At 37.6% G+C, this 15,168-nt stretch overlaps 1 protein-coding gene across 2 annotated transcripts in view; it reads right to left on the reverse strand.

Moving 5' to 3' along the window:
- The window catches only part of UBP27 (ubiquitin-specific protease 27), a 53,835-nt gene that overhangs the window by 2,602 nt on the left and 36,065 nt on the right, over nt 1-15,168 (reverse strand). Inside the window, exons 4-11 of one of the 2 annotated variants that reach the window (XM_077381313.1) lie at nt 14,315-14,415; nt 13,991-14,224; nt 13,484-13,552; nt 13,225-13,356; nt 12,948-13,085; nt 12,725-12,787; nt 12,232-12,594; nt 10,868-11,141 (exon numbers count right to left, since the gene is read on the reverse strand). In XM_077381313.1, the coding sequence (XP_077237428.1) occupies nt 10,875-11,141; nt 12,232-12,594; nt 12,725-12,787; nt 12,948-13,085; nt 13,225-13,356; nt 13,484-13,552; nt 13,991-14,224; nt 14,315-14,415 (1,367 nt within the window). In that variant the 3' untranslated portion in view covers nt 10,868-10,874. Of the gene's footprint in view, nt 1-10,626; nt 11,142-12,231; nt 12,595-12,724; nt 12,788-12,947; nt 13,086-13,224; nt 13,357-13,483; nt 13,553-13,990; nt 14,225-14,314; nt 14,416-15,168 lie in introns of those variants that run through there. The other variant, XM_077381285.1, reaches the window with a different exon arrangement.

Genomic DNA, 15,168 nt, shown 5'->3' on the forward strand with positions numbered 1-15,168 from the left:
GAGAGAGATATCCTAAAGATAAGAGACTGGAGAGTAGGGAAGGGGACGTGAAAAGGCGTCACACTGTAAGAAAATGGTGTAAAGCGTAGATGGATATTAAATTTAGAAATGGAAAGTGGGAAGTGAGAGCTTTTATGGAGGATCATTGTCACGATCTCACCTCTCCACCTAAAAGACGCTTGCATCACTCGCATAATAATTTCCATAAGAATGTCGCATGTAAGAATTTGATAGGCATCCTCTGTAAAAGTGGATTGGGTCCTAGGGATTGCAAGTACAATTAATAGATCATCTGATGGATCAGGTAGTGTTGTCACAACTAATCAGATAGTGACCTATTTGAGATCACAGAGGGCTAACAATATGGGGCGAGACGTTGTCTAAGTAGCCCTAAAGTTCCAACAGAAATGATCAGAAGATCCAAACTTCCATTTTTCCATGGAATTGGACATTGAGGGAAACTTGAGATCCATGTTTTGGGCAGACTCAAGGGCAAGAAATGTGTACCTCAGATTCAGTGATGTGATAGTATTTGATGCAACGTACAAGACCAATCGGTATAGGATGCCATTTGCACCATATACCGGTGTCAACTACCACAGGCAATCTACTCTTTTTGGTTGTGCCCTCCTAGCAGACCAGACGGAGAAGATATTTACTTGGTTGTTTAAGGAGTGGCCAAAATGCATGTGAGGGAAAGATCCTAGTTGTATAATAACAGACATTGACGGGGCTATGTAAAATGCAATCAAAATAGTTTTCCCCAACACCCGTCATCGTTTTTGCTTTTGGCATATAAATAAGCACCTAGCCGAGCATATTCCAGCCATGCGAGATTCCACTAGCAATTTCGCTAAGGATTACACTCATTGGTATTACAAGAAAAACATAGCCGACAGTGAGGCATAATAGAAGAAGTTGGTGGAGAAATACTCATTTGCTGAAAACAATTGGCTAGCAAAAATGTGTAAGCTACGGAGTCATTGGCTGCCTGCTTATTTTACAGACACGTTCACGACAAGCATTACATCAAGTTCACGTAGTGAAAGCATGAGGGCTTTCTTTGATGGTTTGGTAAACCAAGGCACTACTTTACAGGAATTCTTTGAACAATATGATATCGCATTTCATGATCGACGTGATAAACAATCTCAAGTAGATTTCAAGTCTAAAAGTGCAAGTGCTTTATTGATTTCTAGGAGCACTTTGGAATCACAAGCTACAAAAAGTTATACGAGTATTATGTTTTAATTATTCAAAGCAGAGTTTGGGGATAGTAACGACTGTTGGGATGAGTTGTTGGATAAGAATGGTAACATGTCTGAATACCTTGTGGGATTGAACAATGAAGAGAAGTGGAAATGAAGCAAGATTGCATATGAAGAATCTAATGCTGAAGGTGTAAAGGCTACTTATCAGTGTGTCATGTTTGAGACCGAAAGCTACTTATGCAAACACATCCTGCGCATTATGAGGGAGAAATGTTTACTTAGCATTCTAGAGTGATATCTTAAATAGGTGGACAATTATGGCAAGATATCAAATGGGTGGTGGGGTGGCTGCAGGCGAAGGAAATAATAAAGGCGTAACTCCTCTTAAGAGATGGCTCCTACTTGTTAATAGCAAATGTGCCGTTGCCTCCGACTTTTGTAATCCCTTCCTCTCAAAAGTCCCTCCAATTAGAGAGAAAGAGATAACCTTTTTTATTTTTTCCCCTTTCCTTTAATTCCATATGACAAATTTGCACATATAGCCATTAGTCAATGGAAGTTTCCACATTTAGTCAGACTCTTGGATTTCCATATAATATTGAATCTGGCATAAAAATCCACAGCAACTTTACATCTTCTAAATTAGGTCTTCCTTTGAGAAACAATAAGGAACTTACTTTATAAATAAAAACAATACTTCTATCACTATTGGAAACCCTGGTAGTCCGTTACTCTTGCTATTGGATTGATAAATGAGAACTTATCTACCATCTGAAAAAAGATTGGTAACCCCATTTAGAGGGTTGATAACCCCCTTTTAGAGACTTGGTAACAATTTTTCAAAAGTGTCCCCCATTGGCAATTCTCGTATTTTGATGTCCCCCATTGGCAATTTTTCTAAACTCTAATTTAGCACATTAAAATCCTAAGATCTCTCTCTTAATCACCTAAAACTTGAAGTCCATCGTCTTTAATAGTGGGCCCAATCTAATAGACCTGTACTAGATCCCAACTACTAATACAGCATATAAGAAGACTTCTAACGTGAGAGGATTCTTTAGGATTCTTACATGCCTTGGACAATAACAATGTTTGGTATGTGACCATATCTACCTTGCATCATCAGCTATGATTTCAACATAATACAAAAATCGAAATGGGAGAATTATATGGACTGATGCTATTAGCTTCGATTTCCCAATTTGAATCATCAAAGTACTTTAAATAACGTTTTCCTTGCTCCAATTGAACAGTATCCTTTATTTTTACAATGATTAAGGCTATGTTTCAATTGAAAGAAAAACATTTTCAAGTAAAAACTTTTCTTGGGAATTTTTTTCCTTCCACATTTTAGAGGGAAATGATAAGATTTGGTGAGGTTTTATATGCTGAGTCGACAGACACGCTCGTGTGTGAAGGGACTGCCTTGATATTTGTCCAACAACAGCTCAGTTTTTAAGAAGCTGCTGTTTGATCAAATATCAAGGGTGGTACTTCCATCATACCACCAATATGCGCATGTCAGCCCACTCATCATACAATTCTCTAATTTTTGTTAATTTAGCAGGATATCATCGTAAATTGAAGGTCTACTAAATAAATAAAAAGAATTGAATATGGTTGATTCACTTAAATCTTTTCTCGTGTGAAAAAAAAATTTCCCAAAAAAATCCTGCAATCCAAAAAGAGAAGATTATTCTTCTGATCAAAATATGAGGATTCATCAAATCAAGATCTTATAATAAGAATATGAGATCTTTCTCCATCAATCCCTTTGGTTCTCTTGTCCTCGTACTTTAAGAATCAGAAAAATCCCCCATCAGATGGAGTCATATAGCAGGTTCACGATTTCTTGTGGCCTGAGAGCAGAACTCCAACTTACTCTGCTCAATTATGAAACTGGGTAAGAGAGCAATATGAAGACATGTTTATTTTGGGGCCGTCCCACAACAAAACCAAGTTATATTTGTCATTTTATTAAAAAGATAAGGTGATAATAAATACATACTCTTTTTAACCATGCACACTCTCTTTGTGGGGCTGTCAATAGACCCAATTTTGGATTTAATCCATCTATCTCTGTGACTCTATGTCACTTTGAATCCTTCTCAGTTAGATCCTACTGTTTATAACAAGAATTTTGAATTTTGGAAGAAAAATATTAAATGGCACAATTACGAAGCAACAAATGACCTTGAAACGTGCTATTATTAGTCGCCTAAAGTCACGAAGCAATATTCCAAAAACATGGCACCTCACACATGGTATTTCAAAATAGAAATTTTTTTTTTTTGTTGTTGAATGGCAGTTCGAAATAGAAATTGAGGCACAATTAGCGGTCAAATGCCATAATCATCAGCGGTTCGAATTCGAATCATTACAAAGGCACATGTGACATTTAGATTTTCAGCATGTGAGCTATTCAAATGTTTGAACAATGGTTAGAAAACAGTTAAGCTCATTAACCCACATGTTAAAGCAAGAGGCGGTTAACCTACAACCGTCCATAGAGCCTATAAATGCAGAAAGAAAGGTATTTCAAAAGGGAGTACTTTGTAATTTAGATCTCTTCTCACCTTTACTTTTTCCTTCTATAATTAAATTGTTTACATTGAAGACATCAATGGACATTTCGAAGGTATTCTCTAATCCTGTTCTTTGGTGAATTTCCTTTATCTTTCTACTAAATGAATTGTCAAGTCCTTGTTCACACGGCAATCAAACCAACAATCGTTTTATTGTAGTTCGCACAATACTCAAAACCGAGTTACATCTTTGTTAATTGGAAAGACATTCCAGGAAATCGAGGCCTCAAAAGGAGGTTTCGACTTCATCGCCTTCTAGACACCCAGAAAATGCCTCGGTACGCATTACAAAGCGCTTTGCCGAGCAATTAAAGATTGACTGACATGGTTGATAGGATGTGACAGAAAAGTATCAAGATGCCAAATGACAACTCTAAACAAATGCATAATGATTTAAAATCATTGATTGAGCAAAATCAAGCAGCTTTTGGCTTCAATGTTAACACAAAACAATGAGACCAGTCTTTGAATTTTGTTGATGAACCACGAGGCAACCAAGAAACTCATAAATATAAGCCAAGAGGATAACTCTATGACGCATCTAAGGTTAGAGAGATTTATGGTTGTATCTAATTGATCGATGAACATAAGAAAACAACTACCCCCGCCAGTAAACCCATCTACATCATTTAGTGCATCGATGAAGGCCAGTCAAGCGGCCAGTGCAACGGTCGCACAATCGGAACCCAAATCCCAATGGCGTTTCAGTCCAAGGAAGAAATTCATCTGCGAATAAAAATTTGTGCAGTCAGAATCCTTGGCAAGCGCAATATGCCAACCCTGTATTCGAAAGAACACTCGGGGGCAGGACGGACCAACACTACATACCAACCCTGTCTTTGAAAAAGGACATGGGGGCAGGATAGGCCAGTAGTGCAGCCTGGCCTATTCGATTTTCGACGACAGTCACAGCCCTAAATATCTGCCGGACGAGACCAAATTTTAAAAATTAGGATAGATCTTCTGACATACACAAAACCATATCTTGATTATATTAAAAAATATAAGCGAATTCCATATAGGATTCAAGCCTCTGAATTTCACGTTGTTTTTTGGCGAATCAAATCAGTCAACTCACGAGCATATTGGTAGATTCACCTGTCAATGTGGAGAAGTAGGGAATAACTGCATGTTAAAATTGAGTTAATTCCCTAATTCTTTAACAGGAGTGGCATTTGCCTGGTATACCAAATTGCCACCGAATTTGATTCAGTCATAGGAAGACATGGAGAGGGCATCCATAGCCAATTCTCTAGGTTCGAACCCAAGATTTCGATGACAAACTTGTACAGGCTAAGACAACAACCGGAGGAGAATGCAGAAGCCTTTATTACTCGATTCAAATGGGCTAGAAACCGTTGTCGTGCAGTTGCCTGAAACTGAATTTGTAAAACTAACTCAAAATGGGCTCGATTTCAAACTTCGAAAGAAGTTCAATGGAATCGAGTTTGTCGATTTATTCAAACTCTCTGCCGGAGTGACTCGATACAAGTTATTTTTAAAAGAGGCTCAATGGAAGAATACATCAATGGGGACTTGTTATCAAGAACCTAATATAGAAATATGTGGCTGAAATAATTGGGAAAAAGCCATTTCTTTGTGACAGACTATGTAGGTCTTAGAACACGGCTAGCAAGCAAGGTCAAAAGATTGCGACAGAGACATAATATTGTCACCGAGACACAATTCCTTCACAAGATCAGTTGAAGGATAATGATTATTGTAAATGAAATCATTCATGGAGACATTCCACTAATAACTGTATTGTGTTTAGGAACATTATCCAAGAATTATCCAAGAAAACATAAGAAAAGGGGTGTTGAAATTCCTAGAAAAGAAAACTTAAATCAAGGGAATTAATAGTGACCCTTTCCCTGATTTAGTCGACATGAATATGATTGCCACTGACCACGCCGCCGCCCCCCCCCCACAAAAACCCACCCAGCCAATGCCCTTTGATCTTACAAGCGAATTCAACCGACATGGCTAACCAAGATCAACAGAAAGCCTCAGATGGCGGTAGGAAGGCACAGACCTACTAAAGGGGTCAGTAAGACACAATGTACAGCCAATAAGGCAGGTAATTTAAAAAAAAAAAAACCAGAAGAGATCCAATCTCTTAAAAGGAAAAGTTGTGCAAAATCCGGGCTACCCCAAAGGAATGGAGGCTCGATCCGAAGAAAACATGTTTGTGCACTATCAGTAAGAGCGCGCGTTTGAAAGTTCAGGGAGGTTCATATTTGTTCCACGGGATTTAAGAAAGAATACCTGGCACAAACAACCTATAAAGATAGAATAAGGCAGTTCGAGCTTTTAACCTGATAATGGATGGAAACCAAAGCCCCGATACAAGAAAAATCTCAAACTTCGGGACTATTCCCCGCTGGCTTGGCAGCATGCATTCAAAACACGTTGCCATGCACGGTTCGAAGAAAATCCTAACCCTTCGGTTATATCAAGAAGATAAATCATCAGACTCTACCGTAGAATTATGAGACCCCAAAGGGTAGAATTACAATATGCGCCACACACAAGGAGGTCTAATTGACTTGGTCCAAGGCTATTCAGAGCACCAATGCAACCAAGGATGATTAGGCTCTCCATTACGCCCAAGGGGAGTGGCATATAGTTAAAGGTCCAAATATGCCACTATCAAGAACCGAGAAGACACAGCTACAGCGAATGTGTGGGATGGCTTGTCAAATGATTATTGAATATTCAAAGGAGAAAAGGTTGTAAGTTAGCCTTCAAGCAGCATCGAGAAAAAAGTTTTGACACCTCAGGCTTGGAACACCACGATGGATTTACAAAAAGTCATTATAGCAAAATTTTGAAAAATAGCAATAAACCGCCTCTACCAGAGGCACACGTCATTTTAGAAAGGCTCATCTTGAAACGATGGTTCCAATAACTTCAAAACCGGGGGAGGAGGGCACAATGTTTATTCTAAGAATTTGAATTTTGAAAGAAAAAGTTTAAATGGCGCAAATGTAAAGCGACACACGACCTAGAAGCATGTTATTATTACTCACCTAAAGCCACAAAGTAATATTCCAGAAACATTGGCACCTCGCACATGTGGCCATTCGAAATAAAGATTGAGGCACAGTTAGCTCTCAAATGCCATAATTGTCAACGGATGGAATTCAAATCATCACGAAGGCAAATGTTGTTGGAAGGGTTTTCACATCTAGGTGAAATCGCTACGCGCAGCGGAATTAGAAATCGCGTAGAATAAAAATTTTCTTCGATTTCGCCCGTTAACCCATGATCCTAGAGAACTAGATGATTTATATGGTGATTGAAATAAAAATTCAAAGATCAGTACTTTACCTTTAGAATTCGAAGATACGAATTCTTTTGCTTGATCTACTCCTCGAATATCCGCGCACGTTCTCAACGCTGCGAATCCGCAAGTTGAATCGATGGATTCCGCTTCTTTTGCACAATTGAAAATGGAATAACTTTTATTCCAACAAGGAACTGATATAAATCAGTCCTTTAGGTTGAGAGAACAATTTCTCTTTTGAAGCCTTTGTCTAATTCAATCAAATAGAACTAGTTTTCCTAGAGAGAGTGTAGAGAGAGAATCTAGTGAGACGAGAAGAGAGAGAGGGAATTCCAAATTTTTCAGTTTGGGATGAGTTGGAATTAACAAAATTTGACCAAGGGTGGATTTAAATCGGTTTAGGTGGTTGTAGTTGGTTTGGATATTGATTCCCTACAATTTCTCTCCTTAATCCTATCCTATGTTGAGTTTCTCATGAAATAGAATTACAAGGACCAATAGTATGCTCTTGTTTTGAAGGCAAAATATCTTTTCCCAACTTTTTGGAGACGTAATCTTCTAAAATATCTCTCAAAATCTAGATCCTAAATTGTAGGAAACAGATCCCTACTTTTTATGATAATTCACCCCATGGCCGAATTCTCCAGGATAATTCACCCCCCCCCCCCCCCCTTCTGTATAACTCTCACTAATTAATATATTAAATATATTAAATACCATCCAATGGGAATAGAAAAGGCTCCAATGGATTTCTAAAATCCTTTTAAACATTTCCAATGTTTCTTCTCCATCGGATCATATCTGTAAGTGCTTATAAATAAAATGTAGGACCCTCACTGATAAGAATATACTCGGGTCATTCGAATTATGAGTGGGATCATTGTAGGTATCCGACGATCGATCCGGCAGAACCCAATAGTGGGCTCCAGTACGATCACGCAATTATAACTACAATAGCATTAAATCAATGGCCTCCATCAAAACGTAACCCTGAAGATCATCGCCAGATCATCTTACCCTAACCACATCTAGTATGTGCAAGTCCCTTCTCCGATCTACGCCTACCGAATTGAGTCCTACGGGAGGTGGACACTTCTTACCCCCTGGGCCCACTCAGGTATATCATTCCAGACAAGCGGTGTAAGCCTCGCAAATGCATTTGCAAAACTACTAAACTTCTTAATGTTTCAAAACCTTTTTGATATCTTAATGTTTCAAAACCTTTTTGATATCCTAATGTTTCAAAACCTTTTTGATAAACCTTTTATCAAATCCACCTTGGCCAAGTATTTTAATAGGCTTACTGCTCTGACTAAAATTGTAAGATGTCTTTCCCTAAAGTTTAGGGCGGAGAATTCTATGTTGGGTATCCCTCTTGATCTTGAGGGCTTGTCCTTGGATCCAGTACAATTCGAATGTGGCTCTAAACAAGAACCACTATAAGATACACCAAAACACTAGAACGGGCCCACAGACCAATATGACCCCTCAGGTCAAAGGACATGTAAAGGGTTCTGCCTAATTAGAACGACATTATAATCTCCTGTCCACAGGTTGTTAATGTGATCCTGTTAAGTGCGCAATCCAATCGTCACACCCACTCTTCTTGCTTAGGGTTCACCACCCAGATGACCAAGATAAATCATCTCATGACACGTGTATGTAGACAAGTATGGTGTTGGTTTCATACCGGAAGAGATGCCCAATCTCAACCCCAACCAAGAACTTAAGGTCTGCAAAGAACCGGAATGCCATATCTCCTTGCTCCCTTGGATCTGTGAATCCTTGAGCATGGCATTCCTACTTTGCTACGTAAGGACAAATATGTGTCACTGGTTAAGCACATCACCACATTCATATTGAATAATACCCATAGTATGTCATGAAATGAAACTTTATTGATACTTTAATTGAAAGGAAATACAAAATGCACCGACTTTTAGGGCACTAACTCTAACACATGTAACATTCGGGTTTTCAATGTGTATTGTTTGGACGGCAGTTAGAAAACAGTTAGGATGATTAACCCACATGTTAAAGCAACTTCAAGAGGATGAAACAATTATGAGCGGTTAATCTACAACCGTCCTTAGAGCCTATAAATATAGGAATAAAAGAAATTTAGAAAGGGCTACACACATCAACATACAACTTGTATCGTTTTCTTTTATCCAGAGATCTCTTCTTCACTTTATTTTTTCCTTCTGCAGTTCAATTGTGTACGGTGAAGACATCAATGGACATTGCCTCGAAGAAGGTATTCTCTGGTCCTATTCTTTGGTGAATTTTCTTTATCTTTACACTAAACGAATTGTTAAGTCCTTGAGTTAGTTTGATTTTAGTTCGTGCAATACTCAAATTCGAGTTGCATCTTTGTTAAATTGAAAGATATTTGAAAACCTTCAATTGAAGGACACTCTCGAAAGTAGTGCGTACGATTCTTGCACAAGCATCTATTTTCAGTGCCTGTGTCACGGTTCCATTAAGAATAGGTATCCGTTGGAGTGTCATAGTACCTACAATCATTTTATACACCTAAAAATTTTGTACAAAGAATTTTCCATTTGTTCAGCCCTCTACGAATAAAATATAGTGCTTGTTTTTACTATTAATGTGTAATGTGTGATTAAAGAAAGACAACATTTGTTCTGAACATGAGAATAAGGGTGTCAACTAAGAAACGATAACATGTTAGCCATTGGTGAATGAACTGAAGAAGATAGCTTTTTGCTCGAATTGAGACGAAGAAGATGGGTTATTAGGATTTTTAGATTTAGCACTCGAATTGAGAGAAAGGACATGAGGAAGACTTTGACACTTCGTTCGATTGATTGGGCTTTTTATGTTATGCTATATAACAAAATTATCCATCATGCTTTGCCTATACCTACAAAAATATGACTCAATTAGGCGATATCAATTCGAACCTGGGACAGACTTTTGACTTTTTCACTTTGGGTCCCATCTGACTAAATTAGGCATTTATCTATATCTCACCTGAGACACTATAACTCACCAGAGACACCCAAAATGACCCACAAATTCTATGTGCCATGGATTTAGATTTGGATCCATCAAAACATTTAGGTTCGTTGATAGCACTACGTCTTGGTAGTGTATTGAGCTCGTCTTGAGTCATAAAACCACTAAGAGAGAGTCACAGTCAAAAGAGGAGTGGATTTTGAATCTCTAATGATGAAAAAAGAGATTATTAATGTGGTGTTTGACATATGGCGCAAATAGAGAGGCAGTTATGAAAATTCCTGAAATAGACATGTTTCCTAGCAGCACTTGAAAGATTATGTTTTTTAAAAAATTGGAGAATAATGCTTCACTAGGGTGAGATTTAGATTCTAATACAATGAGATAAACCCTCTATGACATAGCAGGTCCCACCTTTGATTGAAAATCCAGTAATTAGAACACTGCAACACAATGCAGATGCAGTATGATTCCCATCACACGAGCCAATCTTCCCAGCAAGAGTCAGTTTTGGGAGTGATCTCCCAATCAACCCAACTCCCTAAATGTTCTCAAAATATCCCCATTAACTCATTTTTATAAGAATTTTCATGAAACCATAATAAATTGATATTCCCATAGAATTTTTTCATTTCTGTATTCTTTTATGGAAAATTTGTTTGGAACATTTAAATTTGGGTAAAGTTTCCTTCCCATCAAAACTCCCATCTCTATTGTTAGATGGAAATTGGGACCATAATTTAAGGATATCAGAAACTAGCATATAAGAATGATATAACATTCTAAGGTAAGATGTGTACCTTATCTTCACGGTTCAATCCTCTCATAGAAAAGCAAGCTCGCCTCTGCGCCAAGAACAGTTTCTTCTGAAACACTTGACACTTCATTATCTGAGATATAAAACCAGTGTGATTTGGCAGTCTTGAATTGTCCAACATTGTCTTCGGCATCTGAATAGGCCTTCACTCTCCTATAGACTGCATAATGCCCACTTCCAGGTCTCCCGTAGTGCTCCACAACAGAAACAAGTCTGTAAATGTAATTCTTTGAAAGCGTCAAAGTACTCTCACCGAGCTGCACCAAAACAAAAAAAGACTTAGATCAGACTCCATAACTGTAATACAACATATATACCAACCTACAACATCCCAAAGACTGCTGCTATTTTCAAGGAGGGAATTGCTAGCGTCCATCGCAAATGGCATTTCGCAGCTGGTCTGTCGCACGTCAGACCAGCCACCTCGTGCATGGAGACAAAAGCTATTGTCTTCGTTCACAAGGTGGCTGGTCTGACATGCAACAGACCAGCCACGAAATGCCTTCTGCGATGGACCCTAGCAAATCCCTTTCAAGGAATCAAGATGTAATTTCACATAGAAAGATTTCCCAAGGCAAATCCTAGTAAATATTTCATGTTAGAATTAAGGCATCATGAATAAGTATTTAATTAATATCATTGGAATGCAATGACGGAGTGAACATGAAAATGACATATTCCATCGCTTAGCGTGTGCCATACTAATTCTCATAAATTTCAAGTCGGCGAACAAAATAATTTGGATTGTGTAAGAGAAGAAATAATATAGATATAACCTCTGGGCTTTACCACATGAAAAATAATTGAATCGCCAGAATATCCAAAAAAAAAAAAATGCTTCAAAACCTTCCACTAATGGTTGTACATATGATTCGAAGATATAGAAAAGGAAGAGTAAAGAGTATAAGCAGAAGATCCAGGTATAAGGGCAAACTGAAATGAATAAACTGCACCCAGGTGTAAGAGCAAAGTTGAGTTTTGATTTGTGTCAGAAAGTACTATTAGGAAACTGTTGAGGCATAAAACTAGATATGCTATTTTAAAAGGGAAATGATATCAGCACAACCATGTTTTAATAATTGCACTAAATTTTCATGTCGTTTATGATTTAAAGGGTTGTCAAAGGTTATTACAGTTCCCTAAAAGCTCTCACAACTTCACAAGCCAATTACAAAAGAAAAGACAATCTGCGTTTGTGCAATTATTAAAACATGGTCGTGCCGATATCATTTCCCTTTTTAAAATGTCAGAAATACTGGATAGATCAAGGTACCCTTTTTCCGAAAATGGAACAAACAAAAACATCTATAACCATTCATCTTGAGGTAAAGAAAGCATTCAACCAACCTTGTTATCATATGGCGGATGTGAGCCTGCATATTCAGACTTAGAGAAAGATTGAGAGTCGTGCAATTCGGATATTTGTATCTTCTTTCCAATGTCTGCATTGCGTATATAGTCTTCTCTTTCAAAAGTTTGAATACATGTGTCCCTTGATTTATATATAGAAGGAATGTTTTTTCCCACAATTCCATGCATTTGTAGTAGCAATTCCACTTGCATATTAAAATGACTCAGATGAGGGACCAATGATAGTCGATGCTGCTTCTTCACTTGCAATTGTGTATCTTTCTCTAAAATTTCTACTCCCACTCCCATTGCGGCTGTGAATGGGAAGAAGTCCAAGACCAAAGGAAAAGAAATATGGCCCTACAATCAATATTAATAGTTTTTTAATAGTACCATTAAAAGAATCAATATTAATAGTTTTTTATAGATATGGATGCATGGAAGCTTTCTGAAAATTCAAATCATACATGCAGTTCGGACACTCATATACCTGAAATTTGATTATTTCTCCATTTGCATTCATTGAAGCACGTTGCAGCTGAATGCATAAAATCTGCCAGCAAACTATCAAACTGATAATTGTTGGTTGAATTCATAAAATATGTAGAAATTGTTCATATGTAAGGTGAAGGAGAAACTTAATTATAACAAGATAAAAAAAAGGATAAAAGAAACGTTGTCAAAATAATAAAGGTTGTTCCCAGCTTTCATACCTTCGGACAACGACCAATACTTAATTTCTTAACAGCATCAGAAAAACCAGTAGGCCATTGTATTCCTTCCTGAAGTAAGAGATTTTTGCAAATGCAACAATCATGGTCGCTACATTGCCTAAGTTTTTCAATCTTCATCTGGACAACAATGAGAACAGTAAAAAGTTGGGTACGTGGTATATCATAAATTTTGGAGAATTTTTTTTGTGATAAATCTTGAAGGTAGTCAAAATAATGAGTAAATTGAATGCTAAAGGGGGAAACGAAGAAAAACTACCTTATTTCCTTCCTCATTAAAAGATAAATATTTCAGCGCGGCAATATGCGAACACCGATTGCAGCTATAGTTATCTATATGCTCGGCAGAAGTAAATTGCCATAGGCAATCCTCCAAAGTACATCCATCCACCTAGGATCATTTGAAAGATAAAAAAGAAATTATTGCAGAAAAACATTATCACGAACACAACCGAAAGCTGAGACGAGATCTGAAATGCATGGAAGGAATAAAATGATGAGACCTTCAATGGGCATACCATGGATGCACTCGTGTCCAGCACTGGTGAGAGAGGCAGGCAGTGGAAGAACTCAAAGTCCATTGAAACCTGCAACGGACCAAAACGAAAACAAAAGAGAAAAAAGCATTAGTGCATATAGGAATTGTCATTTCAAATTAATTTCTACACATTTCGGTGCTCAAATCCACATCAAATTATACGATAGTATGATCTGGTTGTAGATTGTATTCAGAATCAAGGTCCATTCCCGTACAAGAAATAGAACCATCACATACCGATCACAAGATATGCTACAACCTTGTATGTGAAAGGACTAACAATCTAAAAGGAAAGAACGGGGACAGAAAGTAATGCAAAGAAAGTGAAACAGGGAATGTGGAAAGGGAAAAAAAAAAAATTGAACAGTAATGTGGAAAGGAAAAGTAATCCTTGAGATTTAAATTGTACATTTACTTATTTACATGTATGAAACTTAACTAACTGCCATCAACATTTCACAGCAAGGATATTCTTAAGCCATCTGACCTGAGATGAACAACTTTTACATGTTAAAATGCTGCCGAGGGTTCCATCAAATGGCCCAAATAGGTGTTGTTGCCATTGTTTCCATTCATTATTGCCTTTCCTCCTCTTTGAACTGGAAAGTCTACCAACAGGAAAAGAAGAAATGTCAGCTAGAGAACCATTATCTGGCACATAACTGTCTGAAAGTTCCTCTTTTAAGGAAGACAGAAGGTGAAGAAATGCTTCTGCTGCATCCTACAAGTGAAACGAAAAGATGAGTTAAACATCAAGTCATAATATTGCAAAGTAAAACATAAACTTCGTAAGTGAAGAGTCACACTCCACCTGCTGCCTTGTTAAATTGAAACCCGTAATATAAAGTTCCATTGCCTGCATTACTCTCCGCGGACTAATTACATTTTTTTCATCTCGAATGATGCACAACTCTGCAGAACTGGTAAACTTATTTAGTTCTTACAATACAGTTACTTTGATCAAAAACTTTTTTTAAAGAGATGGTGCAAGTCATTAAAAGAGCATCAATAGCATGAAGCTGCAAGAACACTATTCGGAAAACAACATAAATAACAAGAAAAAAAAACTGCTGAACACTTGGTGGATGGGAAAATCATATTATCTCATTCTCTTAGTTAAGCAATTTTGGGAACATGTGCACTAAGAACACTATGAGGCAACATACAAGATAATTATAGACAAACAAATTATTTATCTGCCGACTATAGATATGGTACTGCCAAATCACGATACACATATGAACTTTTTGCTACATAGTTCTTGCTAGAGTTGAATCTTACAAACAGCCATTACTTCCATGCAGACCCTCGACCAAGGTTTTAAATCTCGGTTTCGGTTTCGGTTTCGGTCATCACCGAAACCGAAACGTTTCGGTTTCGGAACGAAATTTCGGACGAAATCTTGTAAAAATTTCACCGAAATTTCGGTGAAATTTTGGAAATTTCCGAAACGTTTCACCGAAATTTCCGAAATTTCACCGAAATTTTGTACTTCACCGAAACGTTTCACCGAAATTTCCGAAACGTTTCACCGAAATTTCCGAAACTTCACCGAAATTTCCGAAATTTCACCGAAATTTTACCGAAACGAAACGTTTCGGCCGAAATTTCCGAAACGTTTCGGCGAAGTTTGGTACTTTTCCGACTCACAGTGAATTTCGTTTC

This window comes from Tasmannia lanceolata, unplaced genomic scaffold, assembly GCF_043159265.1.
Source record: "Tasmannia lanceolata isolate RefF3 unplaced genomic scaffold, GAP_Taslan_0.1 ptg000002l, whole genome shotgun sequence".
Taxonomy (NCBI): domain Eukaryota; kingdom Viridiplantae; phylum Streptophyta; class Magnoliopsida; order Canellales; family Winteraceae; genus Tasmannia; species Tasmannia lanceolata.